Source organism: Stylophora pistillata, chromosome 11, assembly GCF_964205215.1.
Source record: "Stylophora pistillata chromosome 11, jaStyPist1.2, whole genome shotgun sequence".
NCBI lineage: Eukaryota > Metazoa > Cnidaria > Anthozoa > Scleractinia > Pocilloporidae > Stylophora > Stylophora pistillata.
In genome coordinates, this window is record NC_142529.1 from 22728388 (window position 1) to 22744221 (window position 15834).

General features: G+C 38.1%; 1 protein-coding gene across 3 annotated transcripts in view; it reads left to right on the forward strand.

Moving 5' to 3' along the window:
- Positions 1–4167: 4167 nt before the first annotated feature.
- LOC111337994 (receptor-type tyrosine-protein phosphatase S-like) overlaps positions 4168–15834 on the forward strand; it is a 41926-nt gene continuing 30259 nt past the window's right edge. Inside the window, exons 1-8 of one of the 3 annotated variants that reach the window (XM_088738047.1) lie at positions 4168–4309; positions 6391–6720; positions 7210–7485; positions 11747–12028; positions 12451–12762; positions 13020–13292; positions 13698–14006; positions 14649–14924. In XM_088738047.1, the coding sequence (XP_088594173.1) occupies positions 4252–4309; positions 6391–6720; positions 7210–7485; positions 11747–12028; positions 12451–12762; positions 13020–13292; positions 13698–14006; positions 14649–14924 (2116 nt within the window). In that variant the 5' untranslated portion in view covers positions 4168–4251. The remainder of the gene's footprint in view (positions 4310–6390; positions 6721–7209; positions 7486–11746; positions 12029–12450; positions 12763–13019; positions 13293–13697; positions 14007–14648; positions 14925–15834) is intronic. The other 2 variants (XM_088738046.1, XM_088738048.1) reach the window with 2 other exon arrangements.

The following is a 15834-nucleotide window of genomic DNA, read 5'->3' on the forward strand; positions in this document are numbered from 1 at the left end:
TTTGTGGCTCTGTTAATTAAGTTCCAGTAGGCACTAGATTTCTTTACTTCTTTGAACATATTGGTGAAATAGGATGCCTTAGCTCTTCGCAAAGCTGATGTGACTGCATTTCTAGCTTTCTTGTATTTTGACCACAATTCAGGGCATTTTGTGCTGACTACTGCTTTGAAGGTCTTGTATCTTTTATTCATGATCTTGTACCGGATTTCGTTAGTTATCGAAGGAGCCGATTTACTTCTGATCTTAACTTCTTTCTGGGCGACATGTTCGTCACAAATTCCTTTAAACAAGGTTTGCCATGCCCATAAGATATCATCTGGCTCCTCGAAGACTAACGCTATATGGAAAGGCACGGATTCAACGTCCGCCTGAAATTTTTTAATGTCGAGTTTCCTATAATCTCTTGTTTTGATGTACTTCGGTGGTGGCCTTTTATTCTTTAACTTCATCGTTGCGTATACCATATTGTGGTCTGAAATTCCCAAAGGGAAAACACCACACTTGCCCATAAGATCTGTCCTTGTTGTAACAATTAGATCCAGGTACTTTTTGTTGGTGTTTCTCTAGTGTTTGCATTTACCACATTTTGCATATTAAATGTTTGGAAAATGGAGCGTAGTTTTCTGGCGTTAGCGCACTGCTCAGATTCCGTCTTAAAGTCACAGTTGAAGTCCCTTAGTAGCACAATGTTAGACGTTTTCAGCCAAGCACTGACAAGATCAAAGATCAAAGATCAAAGAATTCACAAGCGTCTGGCGGTCTGTAGATTACTGAAAACAACACTGAAGAACTTGGGAATTTGACTTGCAGCCACTCTGCTTCAATGTTTTGTGTGAGAAGATCTTTACGATGAGTAGCATGCAATTGCTCCCCATAATATAATAAGCATGCTCCTCCTTTTCGACCCTTCCTATCTAATCTTACGAACTTCATTGCGGGGTTTAATATTTTGGAATCTGACACCTTTTTGTCAAGATGTGTCTCGGTGATTGCGAGAATTTCAAATTTACACAGTTGTTGGAGGCATCTGAGTTCCTCGATCTTGTTCCTTAGACCACACACATTCACACACACATCCACACACATCCACACTCGCAAGGAAATAATGATAACAACAATGCTGTAGCTTACTCGCTAAAACACTTCTAATACGAAGGTATTCAGGTGCTGTTATAAAATATGAAAGTGCATTGTCTATATCGTGGATGAGCGCAGAATACACTGAATCCGTATGAAAAAATTTTTTTTTTTGTTGACCCTTGACCAAGATCTCAACAGCAGGATATGCACGCTATCAAATGTGAAGGAAATGTAACTGTCAGATGTAACACTTGGCTGTTACCATCTTCAAAGCCATGATATCACGCATTAGGAACAAAGAGACACCATATATATCCTATTTGCTTTTTGTAAGAGGGGAAGGGCGAGCCTTCGCGTTCAGTGAAATTTTGTCTTCGGTAAGGTTAGCAAACAAATTAAGTACAAAGTAGGATCAGTTGCTCGTCAACTAACAATATGGCGACTTTGCTTAATTGTAAACTTTTTCAAAAGCCATTGTAGTCATCAATATTCTCAAAGATGTTCATGTTGCCCCTACATTTTAACTCCATTGTAAAAAGGCTTAACATGGGGCAGAATGGTTGGACATCATGAATTATTCGTAAACCAAATTTGAAGGCGACCTCGCTTAGAAGAGCCCTTAATTAGAGAAGAATGGGCCAAAATTGGCCAACTAGGATAAGTATGAATGCCAAGAAGTTTTTTCCTTGAAATATCGGTTAATTCCTGAGAAAAACGATGGAAGCCGTTTTCAACTTAGGCACCGTTTGTCGATCCCAAACACTTACAAACAGGAGGGAAATTAGTCATGATTCACTTGACTCGCTTGTTAAAACTGCTTCGCTAGAAAAAGCCGTCATAGTTCCAATTTGTTGTACAACCAGACATGGCCTAAACGCCACCCTTTCATAAGCATTGGATTTCTCTGAGTATTCAAGAGAAGTAAATAAGTTATGGCTCTCCCGCGCTTCGTAAAACGGTAGGCGAAAAATAACGATAATTTTGAGCCTATGCCTTTGTTTAGAATTTCGTAAGATTAAGAATGAAAATACCTGAGTTAAGGATCTTTCAAACTATGTAAAGTTTACTTTGGGGAAATGAATGTAGGGTTTTTTAAGAATATTTTGAAAATCGTCAACGAAATATCCAAAATCACGCCATGTTGTGTATGCGTGCCATTAACAAAAACAATATCGTTTTTGATTTAGAAATCATGGCAACTCAAAAAGCGTAAACAACAATGCAAATATACTGACCCCAACTTGCATATGATATTCTTGAATTTTCAAAGTGCTTCATTTTACCGTTTGGTTAATTCCATTTGTGAGGTTTATCATGAACAGAGAAGCCCGCCGCTGCAGCTACAATAAAAACCGGCTTAGTTTTCAACGAATTCTTCGTAGCTCACTTGTCACAATTGTACTCTTTATACTGTTAATACAAATCTTTCTGAAAATTCTGAAGGAAACCATTAAAAGGCTGATAGTAAAGCCAGCTAGTTCAAGCTTGTGTTACCATGCAGTTTACCGTAAACCGTTGTGAGAATATATGCAAATTACGTCTCAAGTGCAAAGCAACATAAAATTTGCATATCAGGCTGAGCAAGAGTTCGTGACAGTAATTGGTACATAGGGTGGATAATGTATTCTCAGTGGCCAAGATTGGTTCTTTTTGCCATATTTCTCTTTTCTTTTGTTTTTGACGATCGTTGGTCTGAAGTTTTCAATCAAATCAGTTCAAAATAGGAAAGAGGTCTCGATGGTTTTCAATTGACTGAACTACCCTAATTAGCGCGACAATATAATATGATAAATTTGCGAACAAGAACTATACTCCCAAAAGAGCAAAAACCTCCATCATTTCCCCAAGAGCAGGAAAACACAAAGTATAGTCTTTCTTAAATTTTGAATTTTTATTTAGTGCACGTGAGAAATAAATACAAAAGGTAAAGGGACTTAGAAAAACCTCCGTATTAATATCAACGGTACAGGACCTTATAATTATAAAACTGTTTCTAAAACGATCTGTATTGCATTTGGGTACGATGAAGCGCCCATTGCTCCTTAGGGCATAGCGTGACGGACTGCTAAGTTGAATTAACTTATTTAGACGGTGTTCAGGGTCCTTTATTATGGTGTCGAAAGTATTATCACATAGCCCCATGATGAAATCTAGAATGTCTTCGTATTTGAAGTGTACGTTCAATCATAATGAGTTTGGTATTATCATATTTTTAGAAGGAGCAACGCAAGGATTACCTTTCCGTTTCTGATTTTGTGAGTTAAAAAATTTGCCATATTGGAATTTTGCATTAGTCTCAATGAGCATGTTATTACCATGGTTTTGATACGAGAAAAATGCGGGTTATATTTCCTAGTTCAATTTGTCTACGTCAAAGGTGTTTTATCCTCTTAAAAAGTTAAATAAGAAAGTTAAACTTGGCCATGGCTAGCGTTGCCGCATTAGATTTAATTGGTTGTGGGAAAATAAACAGAGAAGTAGGGGCTGTTTTGAAGGGTCTAAGTCTGAGAAGGAAACTTGTCATTTTTATCAGTGCGTCATTGTGAATCGATGCCAGTTCCCTGCGGTTTTGAACAACATGCCGTAGACGAAATCACTACTCTAAAGACTTATAATCGGACCTAGCTTTGCTTCTTTTTCGCTCTAGAATAGCAGAATAAAGTTCACCTACTGTGAAGTTTGCGTTAAACGTCGAGGATTTGAAGGAAGGGCCTTAGATTCTAGTTCCTTCGGAATTATATTGGTAAACAAAGAAATTGATAGTTCAACTTTAAATTGTGTATACTTCTCTTAGAAATTACTATGCGGAAATGGTTAACGTTTTCCACCGACCTATATATTTGGAAACCTCACAGTTTCCATTTTATACAGAATTTGAAGGGTCAGGAAACTTTCATTTCATTCATCAAAACGAATGGTTTTAGATAGCTCTTGTCTGGGAAATAATCAACACCACGAACGCCGAACTCGACGGAAATGCGTGACCCATTAGTCAATAATTATTTAAGACACGTAATTGATACCTGACAAGGATCATCGTGTTACACACTACCGTCGGCAAAGGGAGGTTCGTTCTAGCGATTAGTCGCTTCTTTATGCTGAAGACGGCGGTATTTATTCACTTTAAAGCAGCCCAATCGATGTGAGAGAACGCAAAAGACATCCTGTGTAATGGAGGCAGGTTGGCCTACAATCTTTCTGTGTGCTCTTTTCATGTTTTCTGTCGAAGGTAAGGTTTATAGGCATCTCATTGTTAGAAGCCATTGTATGCTCATATACAGAAACAAAACTAAAGCTATGATATTAGCGGATAGATATTAGAATATAAGATAAGAATTAGCGATTTTCACACAAAATTTGTTGTGTTTCTGAAAAGGAAAGTTAGATGAAGCCTGGGTACGTATCTGAGAATGTGTAAGTTCAATATGGTCGTCAACGAACTTGTCGGAATATTGAAGTCAATATTTCATATATTCAACGACTACATGGAAAGTAAGGCACCCCGCTGTTTCCGATCGTGTATCGTGCTTTCGTGATGTGAGGCTTGACAGAGAAAGCGGTGACTAGCACGAGAACAGTATGGAATGCGAGATGAAAATAAACAACCCGGCAAGAAATAACTTTAGAAGTGCCTAATGTAGTGTATAGAAAGCCTTGAAATTCAACGTAAAAGTGAAAGGGATTTCCACGGGATAAATCAGTGTTAGTGAGAGTTCATTCAAATATCGAAACTAGAAAGCCAGCTATTTTTTCCTTTTCGTCTCGTACTGATGTCGTGCTATACGAGCCTCATTCGAGACTTCCGTGTTCGCTCGTTTTAGTGACCTCGATTGAAGCATTTGTTTATTGTGTGTTTCAAAAGACGATGATGCTATCGGTGACGAGCAGCTGGTTTAATTCGTGTCATTTTCGTTTCGTAAAATTTATTTTCTTTGCTGTTGAGTCAATTATGTTTTCATTGGCGGTTCATTTTTGCCGATCATGACCGTGACTGCGTTCGTGACGAAGGAAGTAGATGCAAGAGTAATTACAAACAACGTTCAGAAAAAGGTTAAGTGCTTGTCTTATGTATATATGCACGATCCTTCGCAGTAAAGCACTATTTGAGCAATAGTGAAAATCAGACCTGAAAAAAATTTTCAGGCCTGTACGGGATTCGAACCAATGACCTCTGCGATACTAGTGCAGCGCTCTACCAATTGAGCTAACAAGCCAACTGGGAGCAGACCATATGTTTCATATGTTTGTTGTTGTTTGATTTATCATCTACGGGTTTATGTCGAATTAATTTGATGGTCTGCTCCCAGTTGGCTTGTTAGCTCAATTGGTAGAGCGCTGCACTAGTATCGCAGAGGTCAGTGGTTCGAATCCCGTACAGGCCTGAAAATTTTTTTCAGGTCTGATTTTCACTATTGCTCAAATAGTGCTTTACTGCGAAGGATCGTGCATATATACGTTTCATAACCGCAGTTCATACATATGTTTCATATGTTTGTTGTTGCTTGTCTTATGTTGCATAATTTTCACGAAATGAGCTTCAACGCTCCCAAAATGAAGGGAAATAAGTGTTAGAAAGCGTTATCATAAAGCGAAAAGCGTTCATATTTGGGAATAACGCCTACATATAATATTACTCATCAAAATCATGCAAAATGCTACACATACTTTATAGTTCCTTCTTAGAAACAGGGAAGCCATTTTTATCTTGTTTATGTTTCTTCCAAAATAATTTTTTTTTGATTAATAATACGTCTACTTCGAAGTTGCCGTGTATCTATTTTAGTAATATTACTTATCAAAAACTGATATTCCTTATCAAAAGTCCTACAAACTGCTAAGCATGCTTAATAGTTACTTCTTAGAAGCAAGGCAGCCTTTTTTATGCTGGTAGGTTTTAGCGATAGAGTATTGCGATGGAGTATTGCGTTGGAGTATTGAAAAAAGGTTTGCGACAAAAATAGAGCTTTAAGTAGTGTTGTGTAATATTTTCTACCTCTCGTGTACCACTCTTTTCAAGGTGCTCGTAGTATCTTAGTTATTTCATAAACTACAACAGAAGTGTGAAAACGATACTAGCTGCGGATACTGAAACGTAATTTTAAAGATAGTCAAGTCGAAATATTCCAGCAAAATACTATAACTGGTCAATATTTTCGTAATATTTGAACGTCTTTGTTATGATTTGAAGCTCTTCTTGGAGATCCCAAGAATGTAGTTATACGCTAGTAGTTTAAAGTTAAACTTGAAGTTATATCACAAAGTAAAAAACTTGGGAGCGCAGCTAGAAAATTTTTTTGTTTACATCATCAGGTGCGAGCTTTACTAAACAACCTCAAAATTCACTCCTTACTGTGGAAGGTGACAATGTTACACTGGAATGGAGGTACACCTTAGACGAAGGTGAATCACTTCGTATGGTGTTATTTGAAAATGATACAGAGGAGATTGTGGAAAAAATTCCTTCCGATAACTTACCTTGGATAGACTCCTCGTACCAAGGTCGCTTATACGCGAGCGTAACAAATGAACGCGCATCATTTGTTTTCCTCGGAGTAAAGAGATCGGACGCGGGAGGCTACACGCTAAAAGTAAACACTAGGAAAAGCAGACTTAGAGGAGAAGTGGAGATTTCAGTACTATGTAAGTACAAAGAGCCTGTGAAAACAATGTAACACAAAACCAACGAGAATTTATTTAAGTAGTCTTCAACTTTGTCATTGGACATTTAAATCTTACTTATCAATTTGAAAATGAGCATATTCCTTTCGCTAGCTTACTCGGGTAGAAGGCGAGCCGTTTAGTGAGGTTATATACCCTCTTTTATCATAGAGAACAAGTTCTCGGCTTACGTTCAGCCCTACCTTGTAAGATTTCCTTATTAAAATTAAAGAGATTGAAAACTTTTTGCAGCCAAAACTAACGATTTGAACCAGTGAGTGTCAAGAATCATTAATTTGTATTTTCTAGACCAAAGTAGACTAAGAATGATTAGGTTTTCATCGGTGGTGCCCACAACACGAAAAATAAACTGGAGCAAATATTCCAGCACACCTACTGTACGAAGGTAATTGTGTTGTTTACCCTTTACATAACACCTTAATTAACCTAACGGATTTTTTTCTGTTACAGACATTCCAGAGATCACTGCTCACCCGCAGAATGTAACTGAAAAAGAAGGAGACAATGCTACCTTCAATTGTAACGCTATGGGAAATCCTGTACCACAAATATCATGGAATAAGGGAGGATCACCTCTTGGTAACAGCTCCAGTATCAGTTTGTCAGCGGATAACAAGGACCTAACTATAAAGAATGTGAACAGAGTAGACAGCGGTGAATACCGATGTGTGGCCACCAACAGCCTTGGAAATGATACCTCCAATCCTGCTTACCTAGGAGTGCAATGTAAGTGGAGTATTTAAGAGCGAATGTCTGAATTGACCGAGTGAAAATCGAAAAATGTGGCACATGATCGAAAAATTGAAAACCTTCATATTTCGCCCAGAGATTCCTTATAGTGAACTTAGAAACGTGGTAAGGTTTTTTTCTTTGCCGAAAACGTTGAAGACGGGAAGCAATCTGTGTGTAGATGTGACACACGCAAGCATTTGTCACGCAAGGCTGAAAATATTTCAATCTTATTCCCATCTTGTAATTTTACGGCAACGAATATCCATGAATAGCGTTTTTTTAACAAACTAGTTTGTATGATAATTTTTCTTAACAGTTAGTCATTGCTGTTAAACTTGTCAACTTTGCAGTGGGGATCTCATCCAGAGTTGAATGTAATAGTGACATTACCAAGAAGGGCCAATAAGCAGAACACCAAACAACAAATAGCTATAGAAAAAGGTTAGGGAAAGGATCAAAAGTCAGAGTAAAGGCAAAACAGAGGCAAAGTACAAAATTATTGAAATAGGAGAAGAATACCAAGTATGGAGCTGGAAACAGAATGAAATATATAGGGTGAACTAGACCTGGGGATAAATGTATAATCAAACAACGTGCCATTTGAAATTACCACTACAAACAAAGAATCTTAGATGAGTTAAGAACGTTCTTCCCAAATTGAGAGTTTTAGTTACGAAACTCACGGAAATTTGTTGGGCTGGAAACTGTATGTTCGCAAATCAAAACAACGAAGTCGAGAAACAGATAATTCTCTTGATACTTCAGTTAATACTATTTCAGCTAATGTCGTGCGGTAAAGTGATTTCTGAAAACCTAAAGACTGTCAGAATTACCGATATTGAGGCCAAAATAGATTTAATTTTAAGTCGAGCGCCAATTCTTAACACACCTTCCACCAATTAGACTAGATCACCTGTTCCGGGCATCACTGTTTTTATGGGCGTTGGATGAAGGAGAGGGTCACAAAAATGCCGTGCATTCTAGAAGTGTTATTCAGCCCTGCTAAAGGAAAATGCGCAGGCCTTATCGCAGAATTAATTATGCATTTTTGAGAACAATTCTTTAGCTAACCCTTTTTTCAGGTCTTCGTTGTTAAAAATTATCATTTCGAGAAAGATTTCCAAAATTTCGTAAAGCGCCGGTCTAGTAAAACTGCCAAAATGGCGCGGCACGTTGTGCCGGATTTTTTCTTTTTTTAATTTGTGGTTTGCTTAACAGATATTTAATGTGTCAGCCTTCTTAAGTACAGAGGCTGTACAGAGGAAGACAAAAATAAGCAGTTGCCGCAAAGAATAATTTCTTACTAACCAAGTGCAAGGGCCGTCCGTACTGAGAATTGTTGGCCCAAAATCGTGGTAGTACGGAGCGAGCGCAGCGAGGTCCGTGGAAAAACTACCGTGGGCCAATATTCCCCAATACAGCTCAAGCAAACGACGTTACGAAGTATTGTATTATGGCGTTCGGAAAAACTTCTTTAATTTTAATTTTTCGGCTTTCGCGAACAAAAATATACGGCTTATGACCGCTTCCTTGGAAATGGTACGTATGGCAAGGTTCAGACCAAGTAAGAACTAATCAGAACGCTTGGATTTACCCCAAGACTGTCCAGCCAAATAGTAAATGGTTATAACCTTCAAGCTCGAGGTATTTTCGTCAATAGTTTATTTCCTCACTGAGTTTTTTTGTTTGAAAGTACATGTCCTTGCAACTTTTTACCTCGTGCTTGCGTTTTTCTACTAGAAATTAATTGTGGAGAAAGAGTAACACCTGATCAAAAGTGTTTTTTTTTTTTATTAGGTGTGGTCGTTAACTCAATCGAATTAGCTTAGCGTACTAATTGACATTCCTTTTTTAGATTTTGACGTTCAAAAGGTGTTTAATCGGTGTCAGTGACGTTATACACCGATTAATCGCAGCTTCAACATCCGGGGCAACCCACAGGCTTTTGATTGTCATCTTTTGAGCCTTACCTGGGTGGGGTAGGGAATTTGAACCGAAAGTGGCAAGTCTTTTCAGAGGAGTATTGGTGGTTTATCTTTCAATAAGGAGGTACTTAAAGCGTATAGCTCAGAATATAGGGTCTATAACGTAGGTTTTGGAGCTTGAGTAGTCAAATCAATCACTGATCGTGCCTTTTACAAAATATGTGACAATGAAATAAGGATTTCTATGAAAAGATGGCTTTCAAGGCTAACTGTTACATTTTTGGCCATTTCACACGGCGAATGCTAAATTTTTTACGGTCACATCATTTTTAGGACTCACGGTTAAAATTTGTCAGTTTCTCAGTACGCCTAACGGCTAACTTTTGCCGTTTTACGGCTGACAGTTAACCCCATAGAGAACCACTAAGATCTAGCACTTGGGCAGGGAATTTTAACGAGATTTTGGCCCAGGAGGGCTGGAACAAATCTTCAAAAGTTAAAATTCCTGAGGGGAGGCGATGTTGAAGCTTTGAATTGATGGATGCATCATTTTTTCTTCTAGCGTACATAATACTTTCAGTATCCCCCCATCTAACGATGTCACCTGTTTGATAATCGCTGAGAAAAACCGTGCCACAGTGTCTTCTTCTACTTGCAACTAAATCTAATGATTTTCCGCTAAAAATAGTTACCATAGCGGTTTTCAACGGGGTGGGGGTGAGTCCTCCTACAGTTGTATCTCTATTTTTCAATGAAACACTCTTCCGAGGTAACATATTCAATATTATCTAATGAACAAGTTTTTTAAAAGTGCCATTCTCGTGGCCAAAAAACCGCGAGATGGGAACAATGAGATGTGTTTTTGTAATTGAAAATATTTCGACCTTGCGTGACAAATGCATTGAGTATTTTGAAATCATAGTAGTATCAAATATATAATTGCTTCCCGTCTTCAACATCTTCAGCAAAGAACATTTGACCTGCCGTTACAGATAATTGAATTGTCCTCTTTCAAGTCCACAATGAAGCTCAAGTTTACCGTGGAACTTTCTTAAAACTTATAGGTGTTCGAATACGCAAAGAAAAAAGACGCCCCCCGCTAGCTTACGGAATGTGTTATTGTAAACAATTCCGCCATGGGAAATGGATGAGAATTTGAAACGAGAGCAGAGATAAAAACCAATCTGCCGTGGTTAGCTATGCAAGGCTAGCTTACTGTGATGATTTCCTGATCGAATTCGGTGGTTACTTCTAAATGTGCTTGGAATTCCGGATTTAACTACGGGGTACCTAATTAGATTATGTCGTGGCGTAAATTACGATGTTGCGACTTTCACAAAGTTCAGCCTGGTTTTTCCGCGCGGAAGTGAAAAGCCCCAAACTAGTTTTTATATCATCGAAAAGAACACTATTTCCACTTGAAATATCACGAGCTCAACCTCAACCGATTCTGAGTTCTACCGTATGGGGAAAATGATAATTGAAAATTTGCGACGAAATGCGACATTTGGATTTTGAAATATTGGTGATTTTTAAAAGCATTCCGTGAGCTCAAATTTAAGTGAAATGGTCCCGTTTTAAACTTAAGCCATGCCTCAATCTCTCCTATACAAATTTGTCAAATTGATACGAGTTTGCTTTCTTTTGCGCTTTTCATGAGCAAAGTTCATTTGCCTCTACTCGGGGTACTGATTCCCGCCATTTTACGGGTACCGACGCTCCATTCAGTTTTCGTGAACTTTCTAGGATAAAGAAGTAAGTCTGGAAAAAAAGAAAAAAAAAACATACCACGTTTCTAGGTTCTTTATAAAGCATCTCTGACTGAAATATGAGGATAGTCATTTTTCGGTCAATGTGCCACCTTTACGCGGTCTTGAAAAAAAAACGCTCATAAATCGCTTTGTCATAGCTACATTGCTTTTAAAATTAGATATTACTTCAGATTTTGATGACGTCTAAATGGGTATGTTCAGTTGTCGTGGGAAATACGTCGGAGAGCTTTTGATGCTAAATGCGAAATTCATGTGAAAACTTTTTTGGTCACTTTTGTTTTGTTATGCATTCCTCATTAGTTATTTCGACATGTGGTATATACTAAAATAACTATTCACCTCTGTGTCGTTGAAAATGATTCGGCAAATATCTACCGCTAACCCTAAGCAACATCAATCTAAGAATCCCACTCTCCACCTTTCCCTATTTTGATCATTCTTTGACTTCTAAGGGACAAAATAGAGACACTTCTTTTTCGAAGCACCTGAAAATACTACTTTCTTTTAATTTAAAAGTATCTGCTGCTTATTTTGCTTCGCTTATATGGACGACTGTAGATAAACCCGAGATACGCACTGTTCCACGATTGATTCAAAGAACCGAAGGAGACGAAGTAACTTTACTTTGCAACGCCATCGGAAATCCAGCACCTACAGTATCATGGACCAAAAATGGGTTTCCTCTCGACAACAGTAACAGTTCTAGAATGAATTTTTCTAAAAAAGGAAAGCAGCTCACTATCAAGAATGTGAGCAAAATAGATGGTGGAGTGTACCTATGTGCTGCAGAAAACAGTCTTGGAAATGCTACGTCTCACGATACTACCCTAGAAGTGCATTGTGAGTAATATGTATTTTTGATAAATGAAACCTGCATTTTGTTGTGAAGCTGAGATGGTTCATTCTAGTTTAGACACAAAAGTTTTGATGGCTTTCAAATCTTTACGAACAATAGGTTATTTGGTCATTTGATCACCAATCAGAGTCTTGTTATCTCAAATGTCTAAAGGTCAATCAATAATGTCGAGATGAAAAAAAAAAGTTATGTTTTTCCGCCACCTGACACAGGTTTGTAAATTGCAGGATAAGTTGCTTTTCAAGGCTTTTGTTTGGGGATTTCAGATTTACTTGCACGCTGAAAGATTCAATTTATGTTCAACGCCAAAACTGGATAGAACTAAATTGGTGAACCTGTGGAACTGGTAGTCGAAACCATGAACTGTTTGCTAAAAATGCAACTATTCCTTCGTAATCAAATGTAGATCCACCTGAAGTGACAATGATTGGTGGTCCACAACAGTTTGCAGTTGTCGGTAAAACAAAGAAACTCGTCTGCAAGTACAATGCTTTACCACCAGTGTCTGAAGCGCAATGGATAAAAGATGGAATTGTGATTTCTAGAAACGCTAGTCTGCTAACCCGCAACGAGTCCCGCCTTACTGTTTCATATTACAGTGAAAGTCAATTACAGTTGCTTATAAATCAAAGTACCTCTCAAGATGCTGGAAACTACACCTGCCTAGTTATTAATGCTGTTGGCAACTCATCCCTGAAGACGTCAGTCATAAGCCAAGGTACTGTATGCTACAAAGCACTTTATAACTGTTATTGTCTTTTTTTACCGTAGGCGCTTCAGCGAGGCTCCAGATGGCTACTTAATTCCATTACCTTCTAGACAAGTTGTTTACTGGAGAGGGCTTGTGATTTAGTTTTGGAGGACAAAAAGAGCACAAACGTCAGAAAAAGAATCACCATTTCAACCCAGCGTTTGTTTTAAGAAAGTATATTAAATATCAAATTACACAGCTTCTCCTGCTGCTTTTTCACACAGAATTGCCATCAATTACCATTTATCCGAGAAGGGAAACTGTTCTAGAAGGAAAAAAGGTAACTCTGTCTTGTAACGCCACCGGAAATCCAGGACCGTCAATATCTTGGGTCAAAGATGGATTTTCAGTAAACAACAATTCACGGATCAGCTTCTCACCAGACAATGAGCGGTTGACTATAACGAATGTAAGCAGAACAGATAGCGGTGAATACCGATGTGTGGCGAAGAACAGAGTTGGAAATGACACCGCAAATTCCAAAGTGGGTGTTCTTTGTAAGTGTCTTAAATTCTTCCATTTTCACGTGTTACTTGTTACTATTTCCAGTCTCTATCCGTTGACATTCTTAGATCATTAGATTTACATTCTTGGGACCAACCCTGGTGTGTAGATTTACCTTTGGATGCACGCTCTCTATACCGAATTGGGTAGTGTATCTGTAGTCTTTTCTCAAAGATTTATTTCATTAAAAACTATATCGGACTTATTTCGTTTCGTTCTTTACCTTGTCCAATACTTGTTCAGTTGTAAAAATCACTGGCTGTCTACTCCTCGTAGTTTGTCATTTAACACTGAGTCTCGGCAAAGACGTAGATGTATTTGGACATCATCACAAAGCAACGATTAGATGCTGTTCGAAATTTTTATTAACTCTAACGCCAACCCTATTTACCTTTTAGTTGAACCCGAAGTGTCAATTGATGGCAATCAAAAGCAATATTTGGCCAAGGGCGGCAATATCCGGCTGATATGTCGGTATGAAGCGTCGCCACCAGTGTCTGAAGTGCAGTGGATAAAGGAAGGAACTGTGATTGCTAGGAATGCTTTGAAGCTGATGAATGGTTCCAGAGTGACAATTCCATCCTTTAATGAAAGTCAAATACAGTTATCAATCACTGCAGCTTCTTTAAGGGATGGGGGAAATTACACCTGTAACGCCACGAATATTTTAAGCAGCACACAGGACACGATGATGATCATAATTGAAGGTACACGATAAAACTGGGCCTTTCCTTAAGTAACGAATTTGAAACACTCATTGGATACATTTTTACCCTTGGAGTTGAAGAAGGCGTCTCGTTTCATCCAATCACTCGTCTACAACAATATCATCCTTGAAAACTACTCAACAATTACTATAATTTAATGAATTTGAATATAAGAAAATCATATATGTGTACTGCGGTTGCATGAAATGTATGAAAGCGATCATTGCAGTAATAAACCCTACTTATGTAGTAGTGGAAATAAGGCCTGTAAAAAAAAAAAAAAAATTAAAAATTCATTGAATTATCACTTCAACGGGTTTAATTCGAACCAACATAATGACCAGCTCTCAGTTGGCTCGTTAACTCAGTTGGTAGAGCACTACACCGGTATCGCAGAGGTCATAGGTTCAATTCCCGTACGGGCCTGAATTTTTTTCAGGTCTTATTTCCACTAATACATAAGTAGGATTTAGTGCGGTGAGTATATTTTTCCTTAATTATCAGCAGTAAATTAAACAAAAGAAAGGGTGAGAACTTTCAAATACACTATCACAACAAGCTAACAAGAGTTATTATTACATGTACATGTACCTAATCTTTATTTTTAAATCAACCTTGCGCAAATACCGTATTTATTTACAGATAAACCTGAGATCGCAACTCATCCTCGCAATATCACAACAGAAGAAGGTCATGGCGTGACTTTGTATTGTAATGCTACTGGAAATCCAGCCCCGACCATATCATGGACCAAGAATGGAAATCTGTTAAGTAACGGCTCTAGGATCATTTTGTCACCAAGCCAAGAACAGTTGACGATAACGAAAGTGAACAGAATAGACAGTGGCAAATACAAATGTCGAGCGAAAAACAGAGTTGGAAGGGATACTTCTTACGCTTCCACAGTTAATGTTCAGTGTAAGTGACTTAAAATAACCATCGTACATGTATAAACACTATCAGTCCTTTCCGCATTTGGCAGTAATGTCGCAATCTGATCGGCTAAACTGCTGTTGTCCATTAGAGTACAGATACCGCTGCTCACATCAACATGTCACGCACTGAAAGAATCTTTCTATTTGAAGTTGATATTGTGGTAAAAAACAAATCGACTTTGGCTTAGCGTGGTTTGTACCGCTGTACTAGTAGTAGTGGAAGTAGTAGTAGTTGTAGTAGCGGCTGCAGCAGCAGCAGTATTAGTAGTAGAAGTAGTGCTAGCAGAAGTAGTTGTTGTACTCAGTGGCAGTAGTTGTTGTAGTGCTTTTAGTGGCAGTAGACTTCGTTTGACGAGTATAACTTTAAACAGCAATTAAAATATGATCTGATGACCCCAATCTATCCCCTTATTAATCCAATCATTATTCAGCACTTACGAATAAGCACAAAAAAATAAAAAAATTGAGGGAATACATCTGGACGCGTGACACCGTTACTCTGTGTATCCGTACTCTGATAAAGCATGCTGTTTTAGCCAATCAGAACGCGTGTTATATAGAAACCTCATTTTGATTACCTTTTGAACTCTAGCAATAATTATCTAACTTGCGGTCGATTCTTTCATCTTCCTTTTGATCAAACTATGCTTCCTAAGCATGGACGAACGTCTCGCCAGAATTTGTACCTTCAGGGAACGTCTTTTTCATTGGTTCTTCGTCCTGTCACTGGTACTGTTTTATTTATCTATCCCAGGAGGTATAAGATTATTTTTCATCATTCGAAGACAGATTTTTTAACAAATGTGGAAGCGGAAATCAACCTCGTTTAATTTTATATAAGAAGTTTTAGCCTTGGCTGCACATCGATTTTATCCGTTGAAATCTCCCGAAAT